The sequence below is a fragment of the Salvelinus sp. IW2-2015 genome, unplaced genomic scaffold (genome assembly GCF_002910315.2).
Source record: "Salvelinus sp. IW2-2015 unplaced genomic scaffold, ASM291031v2 Un_scaffold3551, whole genome shotgun sequence".
NCBI lineage: Eukaryota > Metazoa > Chordata > Actinopteri > Salmoniformes > Salmonidae > Salvelinus > Salvelinus sp. IW2-2015.
In genome coordinates, this window is record NW_019944830.1 from 18,669 (window position 1) to 42,620 (window position 23,952).

The 23,952-nt window shown below is 45.6% G+C and overlaps 1 protein-coding gene across 1 annotated transcript; it reads left to right on the forward strand.

Moving 5' to 3' along the window:
* The first annotated feature begins 344 nt into the window (after window positions 1-344).
* On the forward strand, window positions 345-19,000 carry sclt1 (sodium channel and clathrin linker 1). The gene is given in 28 exon segments (XM_024142952.2): window positions 345-1,011; window positions 1,502-1,547; window positions 1,783-1,853; window positions 2,657-2,709; window positions 5,625-5,697; window positions 5,868-5,923; window positions 6,026-6,167; window positions 6,360-6,482; window positions 6,728-6,793; window positions 8,180-8,250; window positions 8,400-8,490; window positions 8,574-8,665; window positions 8,965-9,044; window positions 9,212-9,321; window positions 11,786-11,801; window positions 13,777-13,859; window positions 15,021-15,166; window positions 15,202-15,226; window positions 16,139-16,264; window positions 16,266-16,282; window positions 16,473-16,487; window positions 16,489-16,564; window positions 16,566-16,610; window positions 16,748-16,801; window positions 17,306-17,502; window positions 17,873-17,951; window positions 18,187-18,282; window positions 18,682-19,000. Coding segments are annotated over 27 exon segments (2,100 nt in total). The 5' UTR covers window positions 345-1,011; window positions 1,502-1,513; the 3' UTR covers window positions 18,745-19,000.
* Window positions 19,001-23,952: the final 4,952 nt, after the last annotated feature.

Below are 23,952 nucleotides of genomic sequence, written 5' to 3' on the forward strand. Positions count from 1 at the left end.
CACGCCGATTCTGTTGCAAAACGTTTCTTAAATGGAACGAAACGGAGGGATGAATTTGTCCAATATAAGCTGTCGTTCAACTTTGGGAAATGAGTACACCCCTTTTTGCTTCCGTTTGGTTCTTAAACGGTAAATAGTTTGCGTAATGAATACATCCCTTGAAACATCAACATTATAATTTTCAATTTATGATTTAGGAATAAATTATACTTCTAACATTATTTCCAACAGGATTCTAATTAATCAAGTAAAAATTACTGAATGAGTCCAAAAACGTGCTTCGATTTATTGATTTTGATGACAACTAAAAACAAGAAATATGATTGCCTACTAATACGTCTGAGACCAGGCTACATTGAGCCTGCCCTACACACTGGTGCCAGCATGGTAGACCAAGAGCAGTGTTATTTGTAGTAGCCGCATAAGTATGGTACAATGCAGTAATTTGGAAAAGATAAAACTTGTACTAAACTTACCATTTTAAGTTCTGCGCATGTAAGTACATAGAGGAAGATAACCGCTTTTAGCGTCACCGATGTCCACGATCGGTGCATCATGACTAATAGGAAGGCTAACGTTACTTACTTTGTAAGAGGATGAATCCAGTTGCGCGCTAGTGTGATGGCTATATATTTAGCTTGTTATCAAAATACATACAGTAGCTCATGCCAAAGAGATAATGCACTTTCTATGGAGTATCAACTTCCTGGTGTGATCATATGATGATATATCTTCCCTATCAGATGTTCTTKGGTGGAATAATTACGGAATCAGTTGGCACGCAACCCAGTACAACAGTCTCGAAGTACATTTGTTTACATATTGAAATGGCGTTTCATATCTAATTGATTGATGCCAGGTTTAAACTGTGTTCCATGAAATAGGTGGAACTATTTGTATGTTTCTAATTTATGGGGGCAGAATAGGCGGTTGCACTTCTTTTTTGTGATTGGTTTTTCAGCGGTGCCCTTCTTTAAATCGACGGCGGAAGGATTATAGAGAAATTAAACGGTTAGTTTAATTTGTTTGCTTTAGTGTAAAGATGGAATTTCACATAGCACAATTAATCGTATAGCTTGTAGCTATTGTATCGCTTGTAGTTATTTGGTCAGATTACGTGATATGTGCAAGCGAAAAGCTGTTTTTACTCATCGAAATGTTTGTCGCTCACACGATATCACATAGCAGTCAGTGCCTGCTGACTCAAAATTTGCTTAGCTAATTACTGTGGCTTGTTAGTTACGCCTAGTAACCCGCCAGCTATCAGTAAACATTAAACAACATCGCTGTTTTTCAGGGTCATGACAAGGGCTCGACCAGCAAATCAACTATCTTACTCCCCGAATCTTTTGAAAACCACCTGTTGATTGTACAAGCTTGTGTTGTGTTTGTAGCAAGCTTGTGTCGTAACTAGCATGACAGAGGGCATGTATGGTTTACGGTAGCTTTAGCTAGATATCTATCTCTTGTTAAGTAATATGTGCGGTCTTTTCTTGTGCAGATTCAATGCAAGATGTCCACTGAAGTCGAGTTTTTGCGTGATCAAGGTTAATTGGATATTCTCTGAATACTAGCTACTAGTCTTGTTGTTATATCCATACTAACCATAGCCTACCTGTGATGCAACCAGGAGACTTTTGAAAGAGTCCAGCACAATGTCAAAATTCTCTTGGTTGCATTGCAGCTACCCCACAGCCATACCCTTTTCATAAGCTTTGCATATTATATATATGTCATTGTTATTGTTTAGCATCTGATTTCATACTGGATTTATCGTTGCAGTCCAAAGGCTGAACTCTGCCTTGAGTCACTATCAGGATAGGCACCGCTCTCAAGAAACATCAGCACCACAGGTACTGTAAGGTGTGAAAGGGTTTAGCTGTGATGTAGCAGGAGTCTATTATTCATCAGTTCTAGTCGACACTGCTCGGTGCCAAAAGGTAAACCAATGTTCGTTAGCAATGGTCAAACATTAGCTGGTAGCCTATACTGCAAAGCAGTGGTGTAAAATTACTGAAGTATTTTTACTTACGTTGTTTTTTGGGGTATCTGTACTTTACTGTTTATATTTTTTACTACTTTTACTTTACTACATTCCCAAAGAAAATAATGTACTTTTTACTCCATACAATTTCCCTGACACCCAAAAGTACTCGTTACATTTTGAATGCTTAGTAGCACAGGAAAATGGTCCATTTCATACACGTAWCAAGAGAACATCCCTGGTCATCCCTACTGCCTCTGATCTGGTGGACTCACTCAACACACATGCTTCCTTTGTAAATGATGTGTGTTGCAGCGTGACCCTGGCTATCCGTAAATTAAATAAAACAAGATTATGCCATCTGTTTGATTTATATAAGGAATTTGAAATTATACATTTAGCAATTACATTTACTTTTGATACTTAAGTATATTTAAAGCCAAATACTTTTAGACTTTTACTCAAGTATTATTTTACCAGGTGACTCACTTTTACTTGAGTCATTTTTCTATTAAGGTATCTTTACTTTTACAATTGGGTACTTTTTCCACCACTGCTGCACACTGCCAAAAAGATAAACCACAAAATATGGCCTAGATGATAAAATCCATTAGATTTTGAGTAATACTAGGAGTCAGGCCTGAGAGCTTTCTAAATGGTCTGTTTCTGCAGGGTGAAGAGGAGACACACACAGAGACCCCAGCCCCCTGGCTTGCTGACCAGAGGTAAGAGAGGAACAACTCCGCTGTCACCCAACAGTGACATGGCCCTCTAGGAACCAAAGCTTATGTGTGTCCCCTAAATGGCACCCTATTCACAAAATAGTGCACTACTTTTCAACAGTGGGCTGCCAATAGGGTTCTGGTCAGAAGTACATTTACATTTAAGTCATTTAGCAGACGCTCTTATCCAGAGCGACTTAGAGTAGGGTGTCATACAGAACACAGCCCATGTTCCAGGCTCTTAAAGGTTAAAGGTCATGTTTTGCTGAGGGTGGGCTAGCTGTTTCACCACCAGTCCGAAGTAAAGACCAAGGGTCAAAATCAAGATTGACACGACAACAATGAAGGAAGTAATGAATGTCCACTTTCTTCTTCTCACTGCCCTCTTCTAATGATGAGAACAAACAAAAAGATGTCAACGCTGATGACCAGTGTTTTACTGTTGCAACACTTGACTGTATATGTTGCGGCTACGTATAGTCCAATTTCATTGGACATGGAAGACCTCTCTCACCATCCCATCTGGAGACTTTCTACACCCATCTTGCAAAATATGTCGAGCTCAGATCTACAGCACATTCAAAGATGGAGAGTTAAAATATGATAAACCTCATAGCACCAACAACAAGTGATACCCGTTCCTAAGACAACAAGTGATACCTGTTCCTAAGACAACAAGTGATACCTGTTCCTAAGACGACAAGTGATACCTGTTCCTAAGACGACAAGTGATAACCTGTTCCTAAGACGACAAGTGATACCTGTTCCTAGAGAACAAGTGGATACCTGTTCCTAAGACGACAAGTGATACCTGTTCCTAAGACGACAAGTGATACCTGTTCCTAAGACAACAAGTGATACCTGTTCCTAAGACAACAAGTGATACCTGTTCCTAGACGACAAGTGATACCTGTTCCTAAGACGACAAGTGATACCTGTTCTAAGACGACAAGTGTATCCTGTTCCTAAGACGACAAGTGATACCTGTTCCTAAGACGACAAGTGATACCTGTTCCTAAGACGACAAGTGATACCTGTTCCTAAGACGACAAGTGATACCGTTCCTAGACGACAAGTGATACCTGTTCCTAAGACGACAAGTGATACGGTTCCTAAGACGACAAGTGATACCTGTTCCTAAGACGACAAGTGTTACCTGTTCCTAAGACGACAAGTGATACTGTTCCTAAGACGACAAGTGATACCGTTCCTAAGACGACAAGTGTTACTGTTCCTAAGACGACAAGTGATACCGGTTCCTAAGACGACAAGTGATACCGGTTCCTAAGAGACAGTGATACGGTTCCAAGGCTAGAGTAATAACACTCACCTGTACTGTCCTGGAGACCTTTGATCTCTAATGTAACAGTGTAGATGTTTTCTCTGTTATCCATCTACATCTTTATCACAGTTTATGAGGGTGATGTTTAACTCTTGACTGGAAGAAAACCATAAAGTTTAGTCGGTCTATACTTTTTACGTCAGCAGGGCTAGTGTTAGCGAAGTTGATGTTTTAGTTGCAATTTCCTCGGCCACGTGCCGATTCACAATTAACAACTGTTTTAAAACGTTGTTTATTTGGTGGGTCACTAGACGACGTGAACTATGAGTCAGAATATCTATATTTGAAAAATGATACGGTCGGTAGTATTAAATTAATATAAAAGTTTACTTACAATGACTGTGATTTTTGGTTTTCTTACCCACCTATAGTTGAATGCATTGACTAAGTTGCTCTGGATAAGTGTTTGACAAATTAGCAATAGGTCATTCCAGTCAAATAGAAGGTGATTTCCAGTGTTGTGGTTGTGTTCCAGTCTGATGAAGGTGATTTCCAGTATTGTGGTTGTGTTCCAGTCTGATGAAGGTCATTCAGTCTGATATAGGTGATTTCAGTATTGTGGTTGTGTTCCAGTCTGATGAAGTGATTCCAGTCTGATATAGGTGATTCAGTGTTGTGGTTGTGTTCAAGTCTGATGGTCTTCCAGTCGGATATAGGTGATTTCCAGTATTATGGTTTGTTTCCAGTCTGAAGGTGATTCCAGCTGATATAGGTGATTTCCAGTGTTGTGGTTGTGTTCCAGTCTGATGAAGGTGATTCAGTCTGATATGGTGATTTCCAGTATTATGGTTGTGTTCCAGTCTGAAGGTGATTCCAGTCTGATATAGGTGATTTCCAGTGTTGTGGTTGTGTTCCAGTCTGATGAAGGTGATTCCAGTCTGATTATAGGTGATTTCCAGTGTTGTGGTTGTGTTCCAGTCTGATGGTCATTCCAGTCTGATATAGGTGATTTCCAGTATTGTGGTTGTGTTCCAGTCTGATGGTCATTCCAGTCTGATTTAGGTGATTTCCAGTATGTGGTTTGTGTTCCAGTCTGATGGTGATTCCAGTCTGATATAGGTGATTTCCAGTGTTGTGGTTGTGTTCCAGTCTGAAGGTGATTCCAGTCTGATATAGGTGATTTCCAGTGTTGTGTTCCAGTCTGATGAAGGTGATTTCCAGTATTGTGGTTGTGTTCCAGTCTGCATGAAGGTGATTCCAGTCTGATATAGGTGATTTCCAGTATTGTGGTTTGTGTTCCAGTCTGATATAGGTGATTTCCAGTATTGTGGTTTGTGTTCCAGTCTGATGGTCATTCCAGTCTGATATAGGTGATTTCCAGTATTGTGGTTGTTGTTCCAGTCTGATGGTGATTCCAGTCTGATATAGGTGATTTCCAGTGTTGTGGTTGTGTTCCAGTCTGAAGGTGATTCCAGTTGATATAGGTGATTTCCAGTGTTGTGTTCCAGTCCTGATATAGGTGATTTCCAGTATTGTGGTTGGTGTTCCAGTCTGATAGAGGTGATTTCCAGTATTGTGGTTTTGTTCCAGTCTGATGAAGGTGATTCCAGTGTTGTGGTTTGTGGATGTGTTCCAGTATAATGGCTCCCCTCCTATCAGAGTATGACCGTCACATGGATGACATGACTGAACAACTGCAGCACTACCAGGTGAAYATTTGTCCAAATTCTCGCTGTTCTGTTTGTTCATTCATCTTTTGGAGTTTGACTACAATAAAATGAAAGGATTGTGATTTACAATGGAGATATTTTATGATTGCCTACAATATACTTCCAAAGTGATGGACATTTAATCTTTACCTCACACTTTGAACTCCAAGATGCAGATGACTGCCATCAGACTGAAGCTGGACACGGTGGTCAAGGAGAATGAACGGTACGGTTTAAACTTCAGTACTCAGACCACAGCATGCCGGTCCCTTTTTACATCAATGAGGTAACTTAATGCTGTGTGTGTGTGTGGCCATCTCCCATCCAGGCTGCATGCTGAGCTGAGGGGGTCCGTAGAGAGGCAGCTGCAGACCCTCCCAGTCAGTACAGGACCAGGGGTGGAGGGGGACACACTGGGGGACGAGGGGCTCATCAGCAACCTTCACGAACAGATCCAGCTCTCTGTACAGGTTAGTCTAAACACCTCCACGTGTGTGATGATATGTTGTGTGTGATGATATGGTGTGTGTGGGACGATATGGCGTGTGTGTGTTACCTGCATTATAATACACTCTACTGTAAGGCTCTCTGGATGAGACCATATGCTGAGTGACTCAAATATATTGAAGTGTGTATATATTGAAGTGTGTGTGTGTGTGTAGGAGCGAGACCAGGCCATGGAGCTGTGGCAGGCCTCAGCCCAGGAGCTGGACCGTTTACAGCAGCTCTACCAGATAACCACCTCTGACGGACAGCTCCATGTTGCCGAGCAACAGCGCCTCAAGGTAGACGTTCTCCCAGTTTGGCCCCCAGAGGGCAGCGTTGTTATGGAGCTCATCCCTCTCCCATTGAGATCAGTGAGTGGAGCTGATCGTTGCTGCTTCTAAACCTCTGTAATGCTAGAAGTTAGTACAAGCTGAGAGTTTGACTTTGTGTCCGTAGTTCATGATTAATTCAATGTCGTTGTCTAAGAGGAAGTGATGTGAGGGAAGTTGTCATTAACCCCGCCTCTTTATTATTTTTGTCATAGGATCAACTCATCCAATTCCAGCAGCACATCCAGAAACTCCAAGTCACCAATCAGAAACTGGAATCTGTAAGTTGCAGCCAATCACTAGGTCAAATATATGTGTGTGTAACGTTATAATAGTGTTTGNAGACCCTCCCAGTCAGTACAGGACCAGGGGTGGAGGGGGACACACTGGGGGACGAGGGGCTCATCAGCAACCTTCACGAACAGATCCAGCTCTCTGTACAGGTTAGTCTAAACACCTCCACGTGTGTGTGATGATATGTTGTGTGTGACGATATGGCGTGTGTGTGTGTGTTACCTGCATTATAATACACTCTACTGTAAGGCTCTCTGGATGAGACCATATGCTGAGTGACTAAAATCTAGTGTGTATATATTGAAGTGTGTGTGTGTGTGTGTGTGTGTGTGTAGGAGCGAGACCAGGCCATGGAGCTGTGGCAGGCCTCAGCCCAGGAGCTGGACCGCTTACAGCAGCTCTACCAGATAACCACCTCTGACGGACAGCTCCATGTTGCCGAGCAACAGCGCCTCAAGGTAGACGTTCTCCCAGTTTGGCCCCCAGAGGGCAGCGTTGTTATGGAGCTCATCCCTCTCCCATTGAGATCAGTGAGTGGAGCTGATCGTTGCTGCTTCTAAACCTCTGTAATGCTAGAAGTTAGTACAAGCTGAGAGTTTGACTTTGTGTCCGTAGTTCATGATTAATTCAATGTCGTTGTCTAAGAGGAAGTGATGTGAGGGAAGTTGTCATTAACCCCGCCTCTTTATTATTTTTGTCATAGGATCAACTCATCCAATTCCAGCAGCACATCCAGAAACTCCAAGTCACCAATCAGAAACTGGAATCTGTAAGTTGCAGCCAATCACTAGGTCAAATATATGTGTGTGTAACGTTATAATAGTGTTTGCGATATAGAATGTAGAATATTGGGTCATTGGTAAATAAGGAATCTGTTTTACACATGGCTAGAACACACCAACACTAACTAGACCAGTCAGTCAGTCAGGCAGGCAGTCAGTCAGTCAGTGGGGCTTAGTGTTTGCAGACAGGAAGGAGCCTAATCCCTTTGCTCTCCCAGCTTTGCCCCATGCTTGTTACACACACTATCATTCTGACTTCCTTACTCACTTGCCCGCTAACTGTCTTTTCTAGATACTGTTAGGACAGAGACCTGCCTGTAAACTAATATGACAGTACAGGTTTATCTCACACACACCTGCCTTCTGCTTCTGGGGAGTAATGTATCCATCTTCTACATCTTTAATGAGGAGTGAGGCAAGGGCTTTCCTCTCTCTGTTTCTGTCTACCAGGTAGTGCTTCTGTAGTGTAGTGTGAGGACTGAGGAGTTGTGTGTGTGAGACATTTGGTGTTTGTGAGAAGTTTAGTGTGTGTGTGTGTGTACTGAAGCCATCATGCCTCACCGGCGCGCGTGTCTCTCGTGCCACACTCAGACCAACCAGCAGTTCCTGAAGACGCTGACAGAACAGAGCACTGAGATGGAGGAGCTACGCAACCAGCTCAGGTACACACTACTACAGATCCAAAATGGCCTCCTACATTTCGATCCAAAATGGCTCTCAGGAATGTAGCTCYTCAGCTGCTGCACAGCTCAGGCAGTGCTACTGCAGAGAGCAGGGTTTATTTGTTTCTCTCTTTCCACTCCTACTGCAGATCGGCCAAAGCAGATCTGAGGATGGCCACAGCCAAGGTGGAGGAGATGACCAAGCTGATGCAGAACGTCCAGGAGCAGATACAGAGACGGGTAGGGAAACAACGGGGCTTCTAGTTCTCTACCGTAGTTTACCATAGCAGAATATAACCTCAGTCCCTTTATTGTGTGTGTAGGAGGACGATGCAGCAGAGGCTCATGGTAGAGAGGAGGCCTCAGATCAAAGACTCTACCATCTCCAGTCAGCCCTCAGTCAGCTAGAGGCCAGGTGAAACACACCTGTAATCCTCACTCCAGTTCCTCTTCCGGACTCTTCCACAGGAGGCTGAGTGCATCTCGCTTCAATTCCTTCTACTTTTCCTTTTGCTGAACACTTTCTGTCTCCCTGCAGGTTGAAGGCAGCTAGTCAGGAGGCAGGAGTGTACGCAGGGAGCAGGTGGTGTGGAGAGACAGGTAGGGAACACTTCCTGTCTCCTGCAGGTAGGGCAGCTAGTCAGGAGGCAAGAGTGTACGCAGGGAGCAGGTGTGTGTGGAGAGACAGGTAGGAACACTTCCTGTCTCCTGCAGGTTGAAGGCAGCTAGTCAGGAGGCAGAGAGTGTACGCAGGGAGCAGGTTGGTGTGGAGAGACAGGTAGGGAACACTTCCTGTCTCCTGCAGGTTGAAGGCAGCTAGTCAGGAGCAGAGAGTGTACGCAGGGAGCAGGAGGGTGTGGGAGAGACAGTGGGGACACTAGTTTTTGGCATCCCTATTTAACAAAGTATCTACAAGTTATGTAGCTAAATAGCGCGGTGTATAACGAGGTGTACCCTCCAGGTGGGGAGCTGCAGGTGCGCTGTTGCCTCTCTGAGGAGAGCGCTACGAGTCCTTCTCCAAGTCAGAGACTCCATCCAGCTGCTGAGGAGGCCTCGCTACAGAAAGACCAGGTACATAGTCTTCTACTGCTACGGTCTGCTTCTCTGGACACAATCAATATCAATCAATTTTATTTTTTATACCCTTCGTACATCAGCTAATATCTCGAAGTGCTGTACAGACACCCAGCCTAAACCCAAACAGCTAGTAATGCAGGTGTGAAGCACGGTGGCTAGGAAAAACTCCCTAGAAAGGCCAAAACCTAGGAAGAAACCTAGAGAGGAACCAGGCTATGAGGGGTGGCCAGTCCTCTTCTGGCTGTGTCCGGGTGGAGATTATAACAGAACTATGCCAAGATGTTCAAAAATGTTCATAAGTGACAAGCATATGGTCAAATAATAATCATGAATAATTTTCAGTTGGCTTTTCATAGCCGATCATCAAGAGTTGAAAAACAACAGGTCTGGAAGGTGGCGGTCCATAACCGCAGGCAGAACAGCTGAAACTGGAAATAGCAGCAAGGCCAGGCGGACTGGGACAGCAAGGAGTCACCACGGGCGGCAGTCCCACCGATGGTCCTAGGCCCAGTCCTCCGAGAGAAAGAAAGAGAGAAGGAGAAAATTAGAGAGAGCCAAGATTTTCAAAATGTTCATAAATGACAAGCATGGTCAAATAATAATCAGGAAATAAATCTCAGTTGGCTTTTCATAGCCGATCATTAAGAGTTGAAAACAGCAGGTCTGGGACAGGTAGGGGTTCCGTAACCACAGGCAGAACAGTTGAAACTGGAATAGCAGCAAGGCCAGCGGGACTGGGGACAGCAAGGTGTGCATCATGCCCGGTAGTCCTGACGTATGGTCCTAGGGCTCAGGTTCTCAGGAGAGAAGAGACGAAGAGAGAATTAGGAGAGCATACTTAAATTCACACAGGACACTGGATAGACAGGAGAAGTACTCCAGGTAACCAACTGACCCTAGCCCCCCGACCACAAACTACTGCAGCATAAATACTGGAGGCTGAGACAGGAGCGGTCAGGAACACTGTGGCCCATCCGAAGAAACCCCCGGACAGGGCCAAATAGGAAGATATAACCCCACCCACTTGCCAAAGCACAGCCCCCCACCCACTAGAGGGAAATCTCAACCACCAACTTACAATCCTGAGACAAGCCGAGTATAGCCCACAAAGGTCTCCACCACAGCACAAACCAAGGGGGGCGCCAACCCAGACAGAAGATCACGTCAGTAACTCAACCCACTCAAGTGACGCACCCCTCCTAGGGACGGCATGAAGAAGCACCAGCAAGCCAGTGACTCAGCCCCTGAACAGGGTTAGAGAGCAGAGAATCCCAGTGGGAGAGGGGAACCGCCTGGCAGAGACAGCAAGGGCGGTTCGTTGCTCCAGAGCCTTTCCGTTCACCTTCACACTCCTGGGCCAGGCTACACCCAATCATATGACCTACTGAAGAGATAAGTCTTCAGTAAAGACTTAAAGGTTGAGACCGTCTGCGTCTCTCACATGGGTAGGCAGACTGTCCATAAAAATGGAGATCTATGGAGAAAGCCCTGCCTCCGCTGTTTGCTTAGAAATTCTAGGGACAATTAGGAGGCCTGCGTCTTGTGACCGTAGCGTACGTATTGGTATGTACGGCAGGACCAACTCGAAAGATAGGTAGGAGCAAGCCCATGTAACGCATTATAGGTTAACAGTAAAACCTTGAAATCAGCCCTTGCCTTAACAGGAAGCCAGTGTAGGGAAGCTAGCACTGGAGGTAATATGATCAAATTCTTGGTTCTAGTCAGGATTCTAGCAGCCGTATTTAGCACTAACTGAAGTTTATTTAGTGCTTTATCCGGGTAGCCGGAAAGTAGGAGCATTGCAGTAGTCTAACCTAGAAAGTAACAAATGCATGGATTAATTTTTCTGCATCATTTTTGGACAGAAAATTCTGATTTTTGCAATGTTACGTTAGATGGAAAAAAAGCTGTCCTTGAAACAGTCTTGAATGTTCGTCAAAAGAGAGATCAGGGTCAAGAGTAACGCCGAGGTCCTTCACAGTTTTTTTGAGACGACTTTACAACCATCAAGATGAATTGTCAGATTTAACAGAAGATCTCTTTGTTTCTTGGGACCTAGAACAAGCATCTCTGTTTTGTCCGAGTTTAAAAGTAGAAAGTTTCAGCCATCCACTTCCTTATGTCTGAAAACACAGGCTTCTAGCGAGGGCATTTTGGGGCTTCACCATGTTTCATTGAAATGTACAGCTGTGTCATCCGCATAGCAGTGAAAGTTAACATTATGTTTCGAAAACATCCCCAAGAGGTAAAATATATAGTAGAAAACATAGTGGTCCTAAAACGGAACCTTGAGGAACACCGAAATGTTACAGTTGATTTGTCAGAGGACAGACCATTCACCAGAGACAAACTGATATCTTTCCGCAGGTAAGAATCTAAACCAGGCCAGAAATTGTCCTGTAGAACCAATTTGGTTTCCAGTCTCTCCAAAAGAATGTGGTGATCGATGGTGTCAAAGGCAGCACTAAGGTCTAGTAGCACGAGGACAGATGCAGAGCTCGTCTGACGCCATTAAAAGGTCATTTACCACCTTCACAAGTGCAGTCTCAGTCTATGATGGGGTCTAAACCAGACTGAAGCATTTCGTATACATTATTGTCTTCAGAAAGGCAGTGAGGTGCTGCGCAACAGTTTTTCTAAAATCTTTGAGAGGAATGGAAGATTCGATATAGGCCGATAGTTTTTAATTTTCCGGGTCATGGTTTGGCTTTTTCAAGAGAGGCTTTATCACTGCCACTTTGTGAGTGAGTTTGGTACACTCCGGGGATAGAGAGCTGTTTATTATGTTCAACATAGGAGGGCCAAGCACAGGAAGCAGCTCCTTCAGCAGTTTAGTAGGAATAGGATCCAGTATGCAGCTTGAAGGTTTAGAGCCATGATATTTTCATCATTGTGTCAAGAGTATATAGTACTAAAACACTTAAGTGTCTTCCCGATCCCAGGCCCTCGCAGAGCTGTGCAGATCCAGGACAGCTAAGCCCTGGAGGAATACGCAGATTCAAAGAGGAGTCCGTAATTGCTTTCTAATGGTCATGATCTTTTCCTCAAAGAAGTTCATGAATTTATTACTGCTAAGGGTGAAGCCATCCTCTCTTTGGGGAATGCTGCTTTTAGTTAGTTTCGCAACAGTATCAAAAGAAATTTTGGATTGTCTTATTTTCCTCGATTAAGTTGGGAAAAGTAGGATGAGCGAGCAGCAGTGAGGGCCTCTTCGGTACTGCACGGTACTGTCTTTCCAAGCTAGTCGAAGACTTCCATTGTTGTGGCGCCATTTCCGTTCCAATTTCCTGGAAGCTTGCTTCAAAAGCCGGGGGGGTATTTTCTGTATACCAGGGAGCTAGGTTCTTATGACAAATGTTTTTCGTTTTTAGGGGTGCAACTGCATCTAGGGTATTGCGCAAGGTTAATTGAGTTCCTCAGTTAGGTTGGTTAACTGATTTTTGTCCTCTGACGTCCTTGGGTAGGCAGAAGGAGTCTGGAAGGGCATCAAGGAATTTTTGTTTGTCTGAGAAATTATAGCACGACTTTTGATGCTCCTTGGTTGGGGGCTGAGCAGATTATTTGTTGCGATTGCAAACGTAATAAAATGGTGGTCCGATAGTCCAGGATTATGTGGAAAAACATTAAGATCTACAACATTATTCCATGGGACAAAACTAGGTCCAGAGTATGACTGTGGCAGTGAGTAGGTCCAGAGACATGTTGGACAAAACCCACTGAGTCGATAATGGCTCCGAAAGACTTTTGGAGTGGTCTGTGGACTTCTCCATGTGAAAATTAAAATCACCAAAAATTAGAATATATCTGCTATGACTACAAGGTCTGATAGGAATTCAGGAAACTCAGAGAGGAACGCTGTATATGGCCCAGGAGCCTGTAAACAGTAGCTATAAAAAGTGATTGAGTAGGCTGCATAGATTTCATGACTAGAAGCTCAAAAGACGAAAACGCCATTTTTTTTTTTTGTAAATTGAAATTTGCTATCGTAAATGTTAGCAACACCTCCGCCTTTGCGGGATGTACGGGGGATATGGTCACTAGTGTAACCAGGAGGTGAGGCCTCATTTAACACAGTAAATTCATCAGGCTTAAGCCATGTTTCAGTCAGGCCAATACATCAAGATTATGATCAGTGATTAGTTCTATGACTATGACTGCCTTTGAAGTGAGGGATCTAACATAAGTAACCCTATTTTGAGATGTGAGTATCACGATCACAATCTAACCTCTCTCTGTCTCACCAGGTCAGACAACCCCCTCTACCCCTTCCTTCACACCCTTTACTCCCCTCTCTGTGTCTGGTCAGGGACTGTCTGTCATTTAGCATAACTCTGGTGATGATGATGAGATGATGGTGGTATGTATCTCTATCTGGTCAGGGACTGTCTGTCATTCAGCATAACTCTGGTTATGATGGTATGTATCTCCCTATCAGGCCCTGTGAGAGAGAACAGAAATCTGAGGAGCTGGACAAGATGAATGAAGCCGTCAGACAACTGATCCAGGATGCTGCCATACGCACCAGGAAAGAGGTGTCTCTCAACTCCTTTTACAAAATGCTAACCCTATCCTCCCCTCCAACTGTACCCTAACCCTAGTCCCGGCATCCTGAACCACCCTCTCTAACCCTAGTCTCGGCATCCTGAACCACCCTCTCTAACCCTAGTCCCGCATCCTGAACCACCCTCTCTAACCCTAGTTCCCGCATCCTGAACCACCCTCTCTAACCCTAGTCCCGGCATCCTGAACCACCCTCTCTAACCCTAGTCCCGGCATCCTGAACCACCTCTCTAACCTAGTCCCGGCATCCTGAACCACCCTCTCTAACCCTAGTCCCGGCATCCTGAACCACCCTCTCTAACCTAGTCCCGGCATCCTGAACCACCCTCTCTAACCCTAGTCCCGGCGTCCTGGAACCACCCTCTCTAACCCTAGTCCCGGCATCCTGAGCCACCCTCTCCAACCCTAATCCCGGCGTCCTGAGCCACCCTCTCTAACCTAGTTCCGGCATCCTGAGCCACCCTCTCTAACCCTAGTGTTTCATTACTCCAATACATCACCAGTACACTATAATCTCAACCTGTTAGGCTGCTTCCTTCTGACCACTTCTCAGTAAGAACGGAGCTGCTCCTCCTGACCACGTTCTCAGTTGATGCTGTGTTCTCATAGAGGAAGACTATAAGGACACTGCTGACCTGTAACACGACTAATCGAAAACTGGCCCTTACCTTAACCATAACCAAACCCTCAACCCTAACAACTATTTTAAGCAATTCTGAAATGATCTGTTTGCAGCTCAGCAGTGTCCGTATAGTTTTTTCCTTGTGGAACTCACTGAACTGACTTCTCTGCTGCTGGCCTTTACCAGGGAGGGACTGTGATTACCATTCTATTAAAGGCTCTTGAGTTAAGATCTAACTCCCCAAGCCGTTAATGTTAGCCTTCACCAGGCTGTCAGACACTGGTCTAAATCTAGACGTGCCTGGACACTGAAATAGCACAGACTCACAAGCTGCAGCGTTGCATTTCAATGTGGTGAAACCAGGGTGCATCTCTCTGCATTTCCCTCTGAAAAGCGGGACTTACAGAATATAAATGTTGTTTGTAAATGACAGTATACATCCCACATTCTACCTGCTCAATCTGTTGTTCCTTCAGGTTTATTGACTGGTTCTGGATTGTGTTTCTGTCAGGTGGAGAATGTACGTAAACAGTGCAACTCACAGATCCATCGCATGGCTGAGGAGTTGTCGGCTCTACAACTGGAGTGTGCAGATAAACAGTCTCAGATGGAGAGGTCCATGAGGAGATGAGGGCAGTGGAGGAGGAACTGGAGAAGGTGAGGGCAGTGGAGGAGGAACTGGAGAAGGTGAGGGCAGTGGAGGAGGAACTGGAGAAGGTGAGGGGGAGAGAGGAACTGGAGAAGGTGAGGGGGGAGAGGAGGAACTGGAGAAGGTGGGGCAGTGGAGGAGGACTGGAGAAGTGAGGAGGAGGTGGAGGGGGGAGAGGAGGAACTGGAGAAGGTGAGGGGGGGAGAGGAGGAACTGGAGAAGGTGAGGGGGGAGAGGAGGAACTGGAGAAGTGAGGGGGAGAGGAGGAACTGGAGAAGGTGAGGGGGGGAGAGGAGGAGGTGAGGGGAGGAGGAGGTGAGGGGGAGAGGAGGAGGTGAGGGGGGAGAGGAGGAGGGGAGGGAGGAACTGGAGAAGGTGAGGGGGGGAGAGGAGGAACTGGAGAAGGGCAGGGGGAGAGGAGGAGAACTGAGAAGGTGAGGGGGGAGTGGAGGAGGAACGAGTGGAGGAGGGGAGGGGTACTGGGGGAGGGGAGGAGACGGGAGAAGGGGAGGAGGAACTGGTGGTGGAGGAGGTGAGGGGGGAGTGGAGGAGGACCTGGTGGTTGAGGGGGGAGTGGAGGAGGACCTGGAGAAGGCGAGGGGGAATGGAGGAGGACCTGGAGAAGGCGAGGGGTGGAGTGGAGGAGACCTAGTGGTGAGGGGGGAGTGGAGGAGGACCTGGAGAAGGCGAGGGGGGAGTGGAGGAGGACCTGGAGAAGGCGAGGGGGAGTGGAGGAGGACCTGGAGAAGGCGAGGGGGAAGTGAACGAGGACCTGGTGGTTGAGGGGAGAGTGGAGGAGGACCTGGTTTGGAGGAGAGTGAGGAGGAACTGGAAAAGGGGAGGTGATTGGGAAGAAGTCATACTATAGTTTTACCAAACTGGATCGGACATTCCTACAGGTGGTGAAGGAACTTTATAGGAATGGAGGGTATGAAGCATTTAAATGCATTATAACCTGTTCCTATGTCATCTGTACCCAGGTGTATAAGGAGGGTAGAGGAGAGCCAGAGTACAGGAAGATGGAGGCCCTCCACCAGAGATCTCTGAATGCTGAGAGACTGAAGGACGACATGAACATCACCCTGCAGAGCACACACAACAAGATGGAAGAAAATGGAGATGGAGTGAGACAGATTTCTGTGTGCTTAGTCTGAGCTGCTGATCTGAGATCTGTGTTCAGCTATCAAGTGTGCTTTTTTAGTCTGCCTGTTTCAACTTTCTGGACCCGAGTGTATACAGTACTTTGTCATTTAAATGCCCCCTCTCTGTCTTTTCCTCCCTTCTCTCCCCCCTCCCTCCCCTTTCCCCCCTCAGCTACAGTGAGGAGTTTCCGGTGCCAGGAGGAGGTGCGGCGGCTGCAGGGGTCTCTGTCTGCAGCCAGGGAGGACTGCAGCGGGGTCAGCGAGGGAGCGGCTCCAGCTGCAGCAGGAGAACATGCAGCTCCGCAGGGAGATGGAGAGCTACGCAAGGCTAGCATGATGACCCAGGAGGAGCTACACAGCAGGTGAGACTACCTGGTTAAACACCTTTAAGACGAGACTGGATGCAGTATGAACGGGAGGGAGGATCAGGTAGAGGAAGACGGGGACATAGACCAACTATGCAAGGCTTTACTGCTCACACAGAGACAGGCAAAACAGCACGTAAGACCAGTCTGTCGAGGTAACAACCGATAGCACCAGTCGTAGAACACAGGTCAGAGCTAAGTGGCATTTGAGAGATGGTGAGCCAATGAGAGGTAAAGGAAAACCAAGCCACCGGTCAGAGAGCGAGGGATATGAGGAGGGATACAGGTCTAGCAGGTAGAGAGAAGATGGGATATGAGGAGGATACAGGTCTAGCAGGTAGAGCAAGGTGGGATATGAGAGGGGATACAGGTCTAGCAGGTAGAGCAATGTGGATATGAGGAGGATACAGGTCTAGCAGGTAGAGCAGAGGTGGGATATGAGGAGGGAACAGGTCTAGCAGGTAGAGCAAGGTGGGATATGAGGAGGGATACAGGTCTAGCAGGTAGAGCAAGGTGGGATATGAGGAGGGATACAGGTCTTGCAGGTAGAGAAGATGAAAACAAGATGAGGGTTAAACGGGTGGGTAGGTCAAGTCGGAGACACTCCCACCCAGCCTCACTTCCCCCCTCCTCTCCCCAGGTTTCCCAGATGGAGCAGGAGTATTCCCTAAAGGAGCAGGGTCTAGATGCCCGGGTCAGGGAGCTGGAGGAAAGCAGTAGGAGCTCCAGTGCTGACCTGACCCGCCTCCTCTCTGCCCAGCAGAAGACCAGCCAGCGCTGGAAGGAGGAGGCCAAGACCCTCACCCTGACCTTCCACACCAAACTCACCAGCCTCAAGTTAGTTCAATGTACTGSGTACACCTGKGTGTATCTGACCAATRAACTGTGATTTTGAAGTTCTTACTGACACTCCACCATAATAGCCCAGTGTCCATACAGGCAACTTTACAAACTCACCAATTTGGTAAGAGGACGTCCACATTTTCCRTTCTGCTTTGAACCTCTGAGAAGCTGTTCTTGCTCTGTCTCACTTTGCAGATCACGTTGTTTCAAGCCTCCTACACAATGTAGAAGGGAGAGATTGACAGGCTACGGACCAAAKGGCCAACTGTTTGACACAGTTGCTAGTTGATGAGTGGATGTTTTCATATAAGTATGTGTTTGATGATTGGTCGCTTTCAACTATGACAAGGTCTGTGGGTTTCAGGGGTGAGCTGAGTCGACAGAAGCAACGTTGTCAGGAACTGGAGATCCAGCTGGTGACTGACCACGAGTCCATAGTAGAGGTGATTCTAACATACACGCACACACACACACACAGTGTTATAGAAGATAAAAAAGAAACACCGACAATTGTTCTACTTAGGTGAATTCAACACACTACTCACCTTGAAACCAATAGCAACCCGCATCATAATTCATATGAGGAGGAAATGTGATGTCGGTGTATTGTTGCTGGGGTCCAGTAGGGGATGAAGTGCCTCAATRATGTTGTTGTGGTTGAAATGTGTCGTTGTCTAGTACGAGAGGCAGATGGCAGAGTACCAGGAGAAGAACAGTCGCCTCCAGAGGCGTTTGACTCAGGCAGAACAGAAGGCAATTACAGCATCACAACAGGTACTAGGGGTCTTACACTGGGGCCAGGGAGAGGCGCACACTGATGATGTCAGCTCAGTTGTCTGATATCACCACAGGGTCATATTTATTGGGCACACTGTAGTAAAACAGTTAAAAAACGTTGTGCAACAGAAACTAAAAGGGAGTTATTGGACACGTGTAGGTAGTCCCTGTTTTAGTCAGTGTTACTTGGTTTGGTGTCTAATGAATAGGACCCTGGATCTTATTGAGATGAGATGCAGTACTGGAACACTGCACAGCTAGAAACGACGTGTCTCCGGTCTGTTCTATATGATGCATTCTTCATGGAGACCATCTTTGAAGAAGCCCTGATACTGACAGGACCTCGTTGGCTTTGACTGTTTCTAACACACCCATTTTTCTGTCTTTCTCTTTCAGCTCAGTATAATGACGTCACAGAGAAGGAAAACATCGTCCATGGCAGACCTGGAGTCTCTATAGCGGTGTGCAGGGATGAGACTTAAGGATTTTGGGAACTTGTCCGCTGTGCCATACGATATTTAAAAATATAAAATTTCACTTTGGGCTAGTTGGCCACATTTTCTACTAGCCAGTCTGAAATGTACTAGCATCGGGCTAGCTTAATTTCCATCCCTGACTGTGTGCATTGCCAACCATTTCTACAGAAATGCCCATGTCTGTTATGGATTTATACCATTCACTGTGATGTCTGTTATTAAAATATATTTAAATTSTCTTTCTGGTGTGTTTTATTGTCATTGTTGGGAAATATATACCTAGGATAGGATAAAGTAATCCTTCTCACCCCCCCCCCCTTAAAAGATTTAGATGCACTATTGTAAAGTGGCCGTTCCACTGGATGTCATAAGGTGAATGCACCAATTTGTAAGTCGCTCTGGATAAGAGCGTCTGCTAAATGACTTAAATGTAAATGTAAATTAGGAAATATTTTAGTGCTCATTATTTCTGTGGTCATTGTTGGGAAGTATTTAAATTCACCTTTCTGTGTTGGGATACATTAACTAAAATAATTCACTGGTGCATATGGTCATGTTTAATTTGTGTGTGGTTGAGTGACTGTCTCCAGGATGCTCTTTCAGGTTAGCCTGGGATAGTATGTGTTTCAATTTTGCAGAATCAAGACGATATCAGGAATGTGTGTAGTTTCAACTGCAACCCATCTTTGAGGTCCAGAGTTTTGCCATGAAGAAAAAAACGATGTATGACAGCCCGCGTTCTGTTGGGAATCTAGCTATACAAACTATATATTGTAGGGTGCGAGTATTTTTGCCTAGTTTTAAAATCTCTGACACCTTGGACATGAATGGTATGTGAGTTACACTGCAAAGCGCGCATGTGCAGCTGTTGATCGTCCGCGCCGTGTGCTGGGAGAGGWGCTGGTTGCTAAGAAACCGTCAACTCACAAGATCAGTTTGTTTCCACTTTTGACAAGAGAACCGGCGATAACAAGTGTAGCTAATGTTTTTGCTTCTGTAGTTTATTAATGTCTATGTTAAAGTGCCATTGATAGCTATGTAAGTAATACACCTTGAATTGCTCAGAAATATGGTATGAATTGCTAGCGCTACATTGTTTCTGTTAACCAAACTGATGGTTTGTGATAACACTTTATATAACCGTCTCCGCGTTAGCGGATGTTGTTGGCTATGTTTGTTTAGAACTTTTTGATTGAACGTTATATTGCATGTCAGTTATGTGTAAGATGACTTGCATGCTATTATAGTTTGCTTTGACACTTGAAGTTAATACCAAAACGAAAGGGAGAGCTTATCGTTCTCCCACCTCCCCCTCCTTGTACTCTCTCCTTCACCCCCACACACAGTATCCACTCAGTCTGCCTCTCAGGGTCTATCTGAGGCCACCATGTCTTCGTTCTCCCAGAAGGGGTCCCCTCGCTGCCAGGCTGGCCCAGGGAGAGAGGAGGTGGCTGGGGCCCGGCAGAAGAAGATGACCCTCCCATTCGCCATGTCCCTGGGCCATGTAGACCCAGAGGCATTGAGAGCCAGGCTGATCTCAGTAGCCCCGAGCCAGGCACAACGCAACCCTGACGCCCTGGTCTTCACACACACCACCAAGGCCCAGGAACGCAGGAGGGCAGGGCAGAGACCCGTACCGCTGGAGATACTGGTGGGTGGGGGGGGTGTGTGAAAAAGAGAGGAATATGGGGACCCAGCCACTTGTAAACACTGTTTGCTCACAGTAATGTGTTCTAAATATCAGCCTTTGTTCTCATAACCATCCCAGACATCAACTGTCCCATAAGCACATAAACACCTCTATTTACACATCTTCTCTCATTCAGCCGGTCCTGAAGAANCTGGGATAGTATGTGTTTCAATTTTGCAGAATCAAGACGATATCAGGAATGTGTGTAGTTTCAACTGCAACCCATCTTTGAGGTCCATAATTTTACCATGAAGGAAAAAACGATGTATGACAGCCCGCATTCTGTTGGGAATCTAGCTATACAAACTATATATTGTAGGTTGCAAGTATTTTTGCCTAGTTTCAAAATCCCTGAAACCTTGGACATGAATGGTATGTGAGTTCTACTGCAAAGCGCGCATGTGCAGCTGTTGATCGTCCGCGCCGTGTGCTGGGAGAGGAGCTGGTTGCTAAGAAACCGTAAACGCACAAGATCAGTTTGTTTCCACTTTTGACAAGAGAACCGGCGATAACAAGTGTAGCTAATGTTTTTGCTTCTCTAGTTTCTCTATTAATGTCTATGTTAAAGTGCCATTTGATAGCTATGTAAGTAATACACCTTGACTTGCTCAGAAATATGTTATAAATTGCTAGCGCTACATTGTTTATGTTAACCAAACTGATGGTTTGTGATAACACTTTATATAACCGTCTCCGCGTTAGCGGATGTTGTTGGCTATGTTTGTTTAGAACCTTTTGATTGAACGTTATATTGCATGTCAGTTATGTGTAAGATGACTTGCATGCTATTATAGTTTGCTTTGACACGAGTTAATAGACCAAAACGAAAGGGAGAGCTTATCGTTCTCCCACCTCCCTCTCCTTGTACTCTCTCCTTCACCCCCACACACAGTATCCACTCAGTCTGCCTCCCAGGGTCTATCTGAGGCCACCATGTCTTCGTTCTCCCAGAAGGGGTCCCCTCGCTGCAAGGCTGGCCCAGGGAGAGAGGAGGTGGCTGGGGCCCGGCAGAAGAAGATGACCCTCCCATTCGCCATGTCCCTGGGCCATGTAGACACAGAGGCACTGAGAGCCAGGCTGATCTCAGTAGCCCCGAGCCAGGCACAACGCAACCCTGACGCCCTGGTCTTCACACACACCACCAAGGCCCAGGAACGCAGGAGGGCAGGGCAGAGACCCGTACCGCTGGAGATACTGGTGGGTGGGGGGTGTGTATGAAAAAGAGAGAGGAATATGGGGACCCAGCCATTTGTAAACACTGTTTGCTCACAGTAATGTGTTCTAAATATCAGCCTTTGTTCTCATAACCATCCCAGACATCAACTGCCCCATAAGCACATAAACACCTCTATTTACACATCTTCTCTCATTCAGCCGGTCCTGAAGAAGTACCAGGACCACAAGCAGCCAGAGTTCATCCACAGGCAGAACCGGGAGAGGCTGATCCAGTCGGGCTGGAAGCCGCCGTCGCCCTCCCTTGCTGGGGTAGAGTGGATGAACATGGCCCCTGACAGACAGAGCTCCACCCTGCACCTCCCTGAGCTGCCTGACCACGTCAAGGAGAAACAGGTGGAARACTGAGAAGGGCTCTGCTGGACAGACAGACGTCATGCAGATTTGACATGGTTTCATTTGAAATCAAGATTRTCTTAACCAKGATTTCACTAGTGATATACAGCYATGTTCTGAAATAAAATGATTGATTGTAGACGGTGGGAGGCAGATACTGAGCTGTGCTCTGTCCGTCACTAGCCCTCCCTATAGCCTCCTCGCTCTCTGATGCCTCCTTGCTCTCTGATCTCTCTGAAGCTGAGAGGTATCACAGTGGACCGATACGGGACAGACAACTGTTAAACTCATAGCCTTTCTGTTTTAACCAGTAGTTCCATCAACCTCATTGAGCCATAGAAGAATGCAGTCCACAATCAATATCTGTCTCTTTTGTTGTCAAGAGACGTAGTACAAAGTCCCCTTTCAGCTGTTCATGATGCTTTTCAAAGTCAAATAAATGAATAAAAGTCTAACTGACTGTCACTGCTTCCTCCCTCCAGGCTCAGATGACCCAGAGTACCCTGTGTTCCCCCTCTCCCCCCAAACGCCTTCGCTCCTCCAAGTCCACAAAGCCCTCCCCCACCGGATCCTTCCTCCACTCCCCCTTCCCTCTCCCAGCCAGTCACCCCCTCATCTTCAGCTCGGCAGAGGATGTGATCCGTGCCAAAATACGCTCCCCGCCGGACATCGTCAGAATCATCCTGAACAACCCTCACCTAGGCTTCCTGTACATGACCTCTTCCGCACCCAAGAGCTCCATCACATATGATGCTTATAACTTCAAGTAAGAGAGGAAGAAACACACACACCATAACCTACATCAGATATGATGTTATAACTTCAAGTAAGAGAGGGAGAAACACACACACCATAACCTACATCAGATTGTGTTATAACTTCAAGTAAGAGAGGGAGAAACACACACACCATAACCTACATCAGATATGATGCTTATAACTTCAAGTAAGAGAGGGAGAAACACACACACCATAACCTACATCAGATATGATGTTTATAACTCAAGTAAGAGAGGGAGAAACACACACATAACCTACATCAAATATGATGCTTATAACCTTCAAGTAAGAGAGGGAGAAACACACCACACCATAACTACATCAGATATGATGTTATAACTTCAGTAAGAGAGGGAGAAACACACACCATAACCTACATCAGATATGATGTTTATAACTTCAAGTAAGAGAGGGAGAAACACACACCCATAACCTACATCAGATATGATGTTATAACTTCAAGTAAGAGAGGGAGAAACACACACCATAACCTACATCAGATATGATGTTTATAACTTCAAGTAAGAGAGGAGAAAACACACACCATAACCTAAATCAGATATGGTGTTTATAACTTCAAGTAAGAGAGGGAGAACACACACACCTAACCTACATCAGATATGGTGTTTATACACTTCAAGTAAGAGAGGGAGAAACACACACCATAACCTACATCAGATATGATGTTTATAACTTCAAGTAAGAGAGGGGAAACACACACCATACCTAAATCAGATATGGTGTTTATACTTCAAGTAAGAGAGGGAGAAACACACACACCATAACCTACATCAGATATGGTGTTTATAACTTCAAGTAAGAGGGGAGAAACACACACCATAACCTACATCAGATATGATGTTTATAACTTCAAGTAAGAGAGGAGAAACACACACCATAACCTAAATCAGATATGGTGTTTATAACTTCAAGTAAGAGAGGGAGAAACACACACCATAACCTACATCAAGTATGGTGTTTATAACTTCAAGTAAGAGAGGGAGAAACACACACACCATAACCTACATCAGTATGGTGTTTATAACTTCAAGTAAGAGAGGGAGAAACACACACCATAACCTACATCAGATATGGTGTTTATAACTTCAAGTAAGAGAGGGAGAAACACACACCATAACCTACATCCTACATC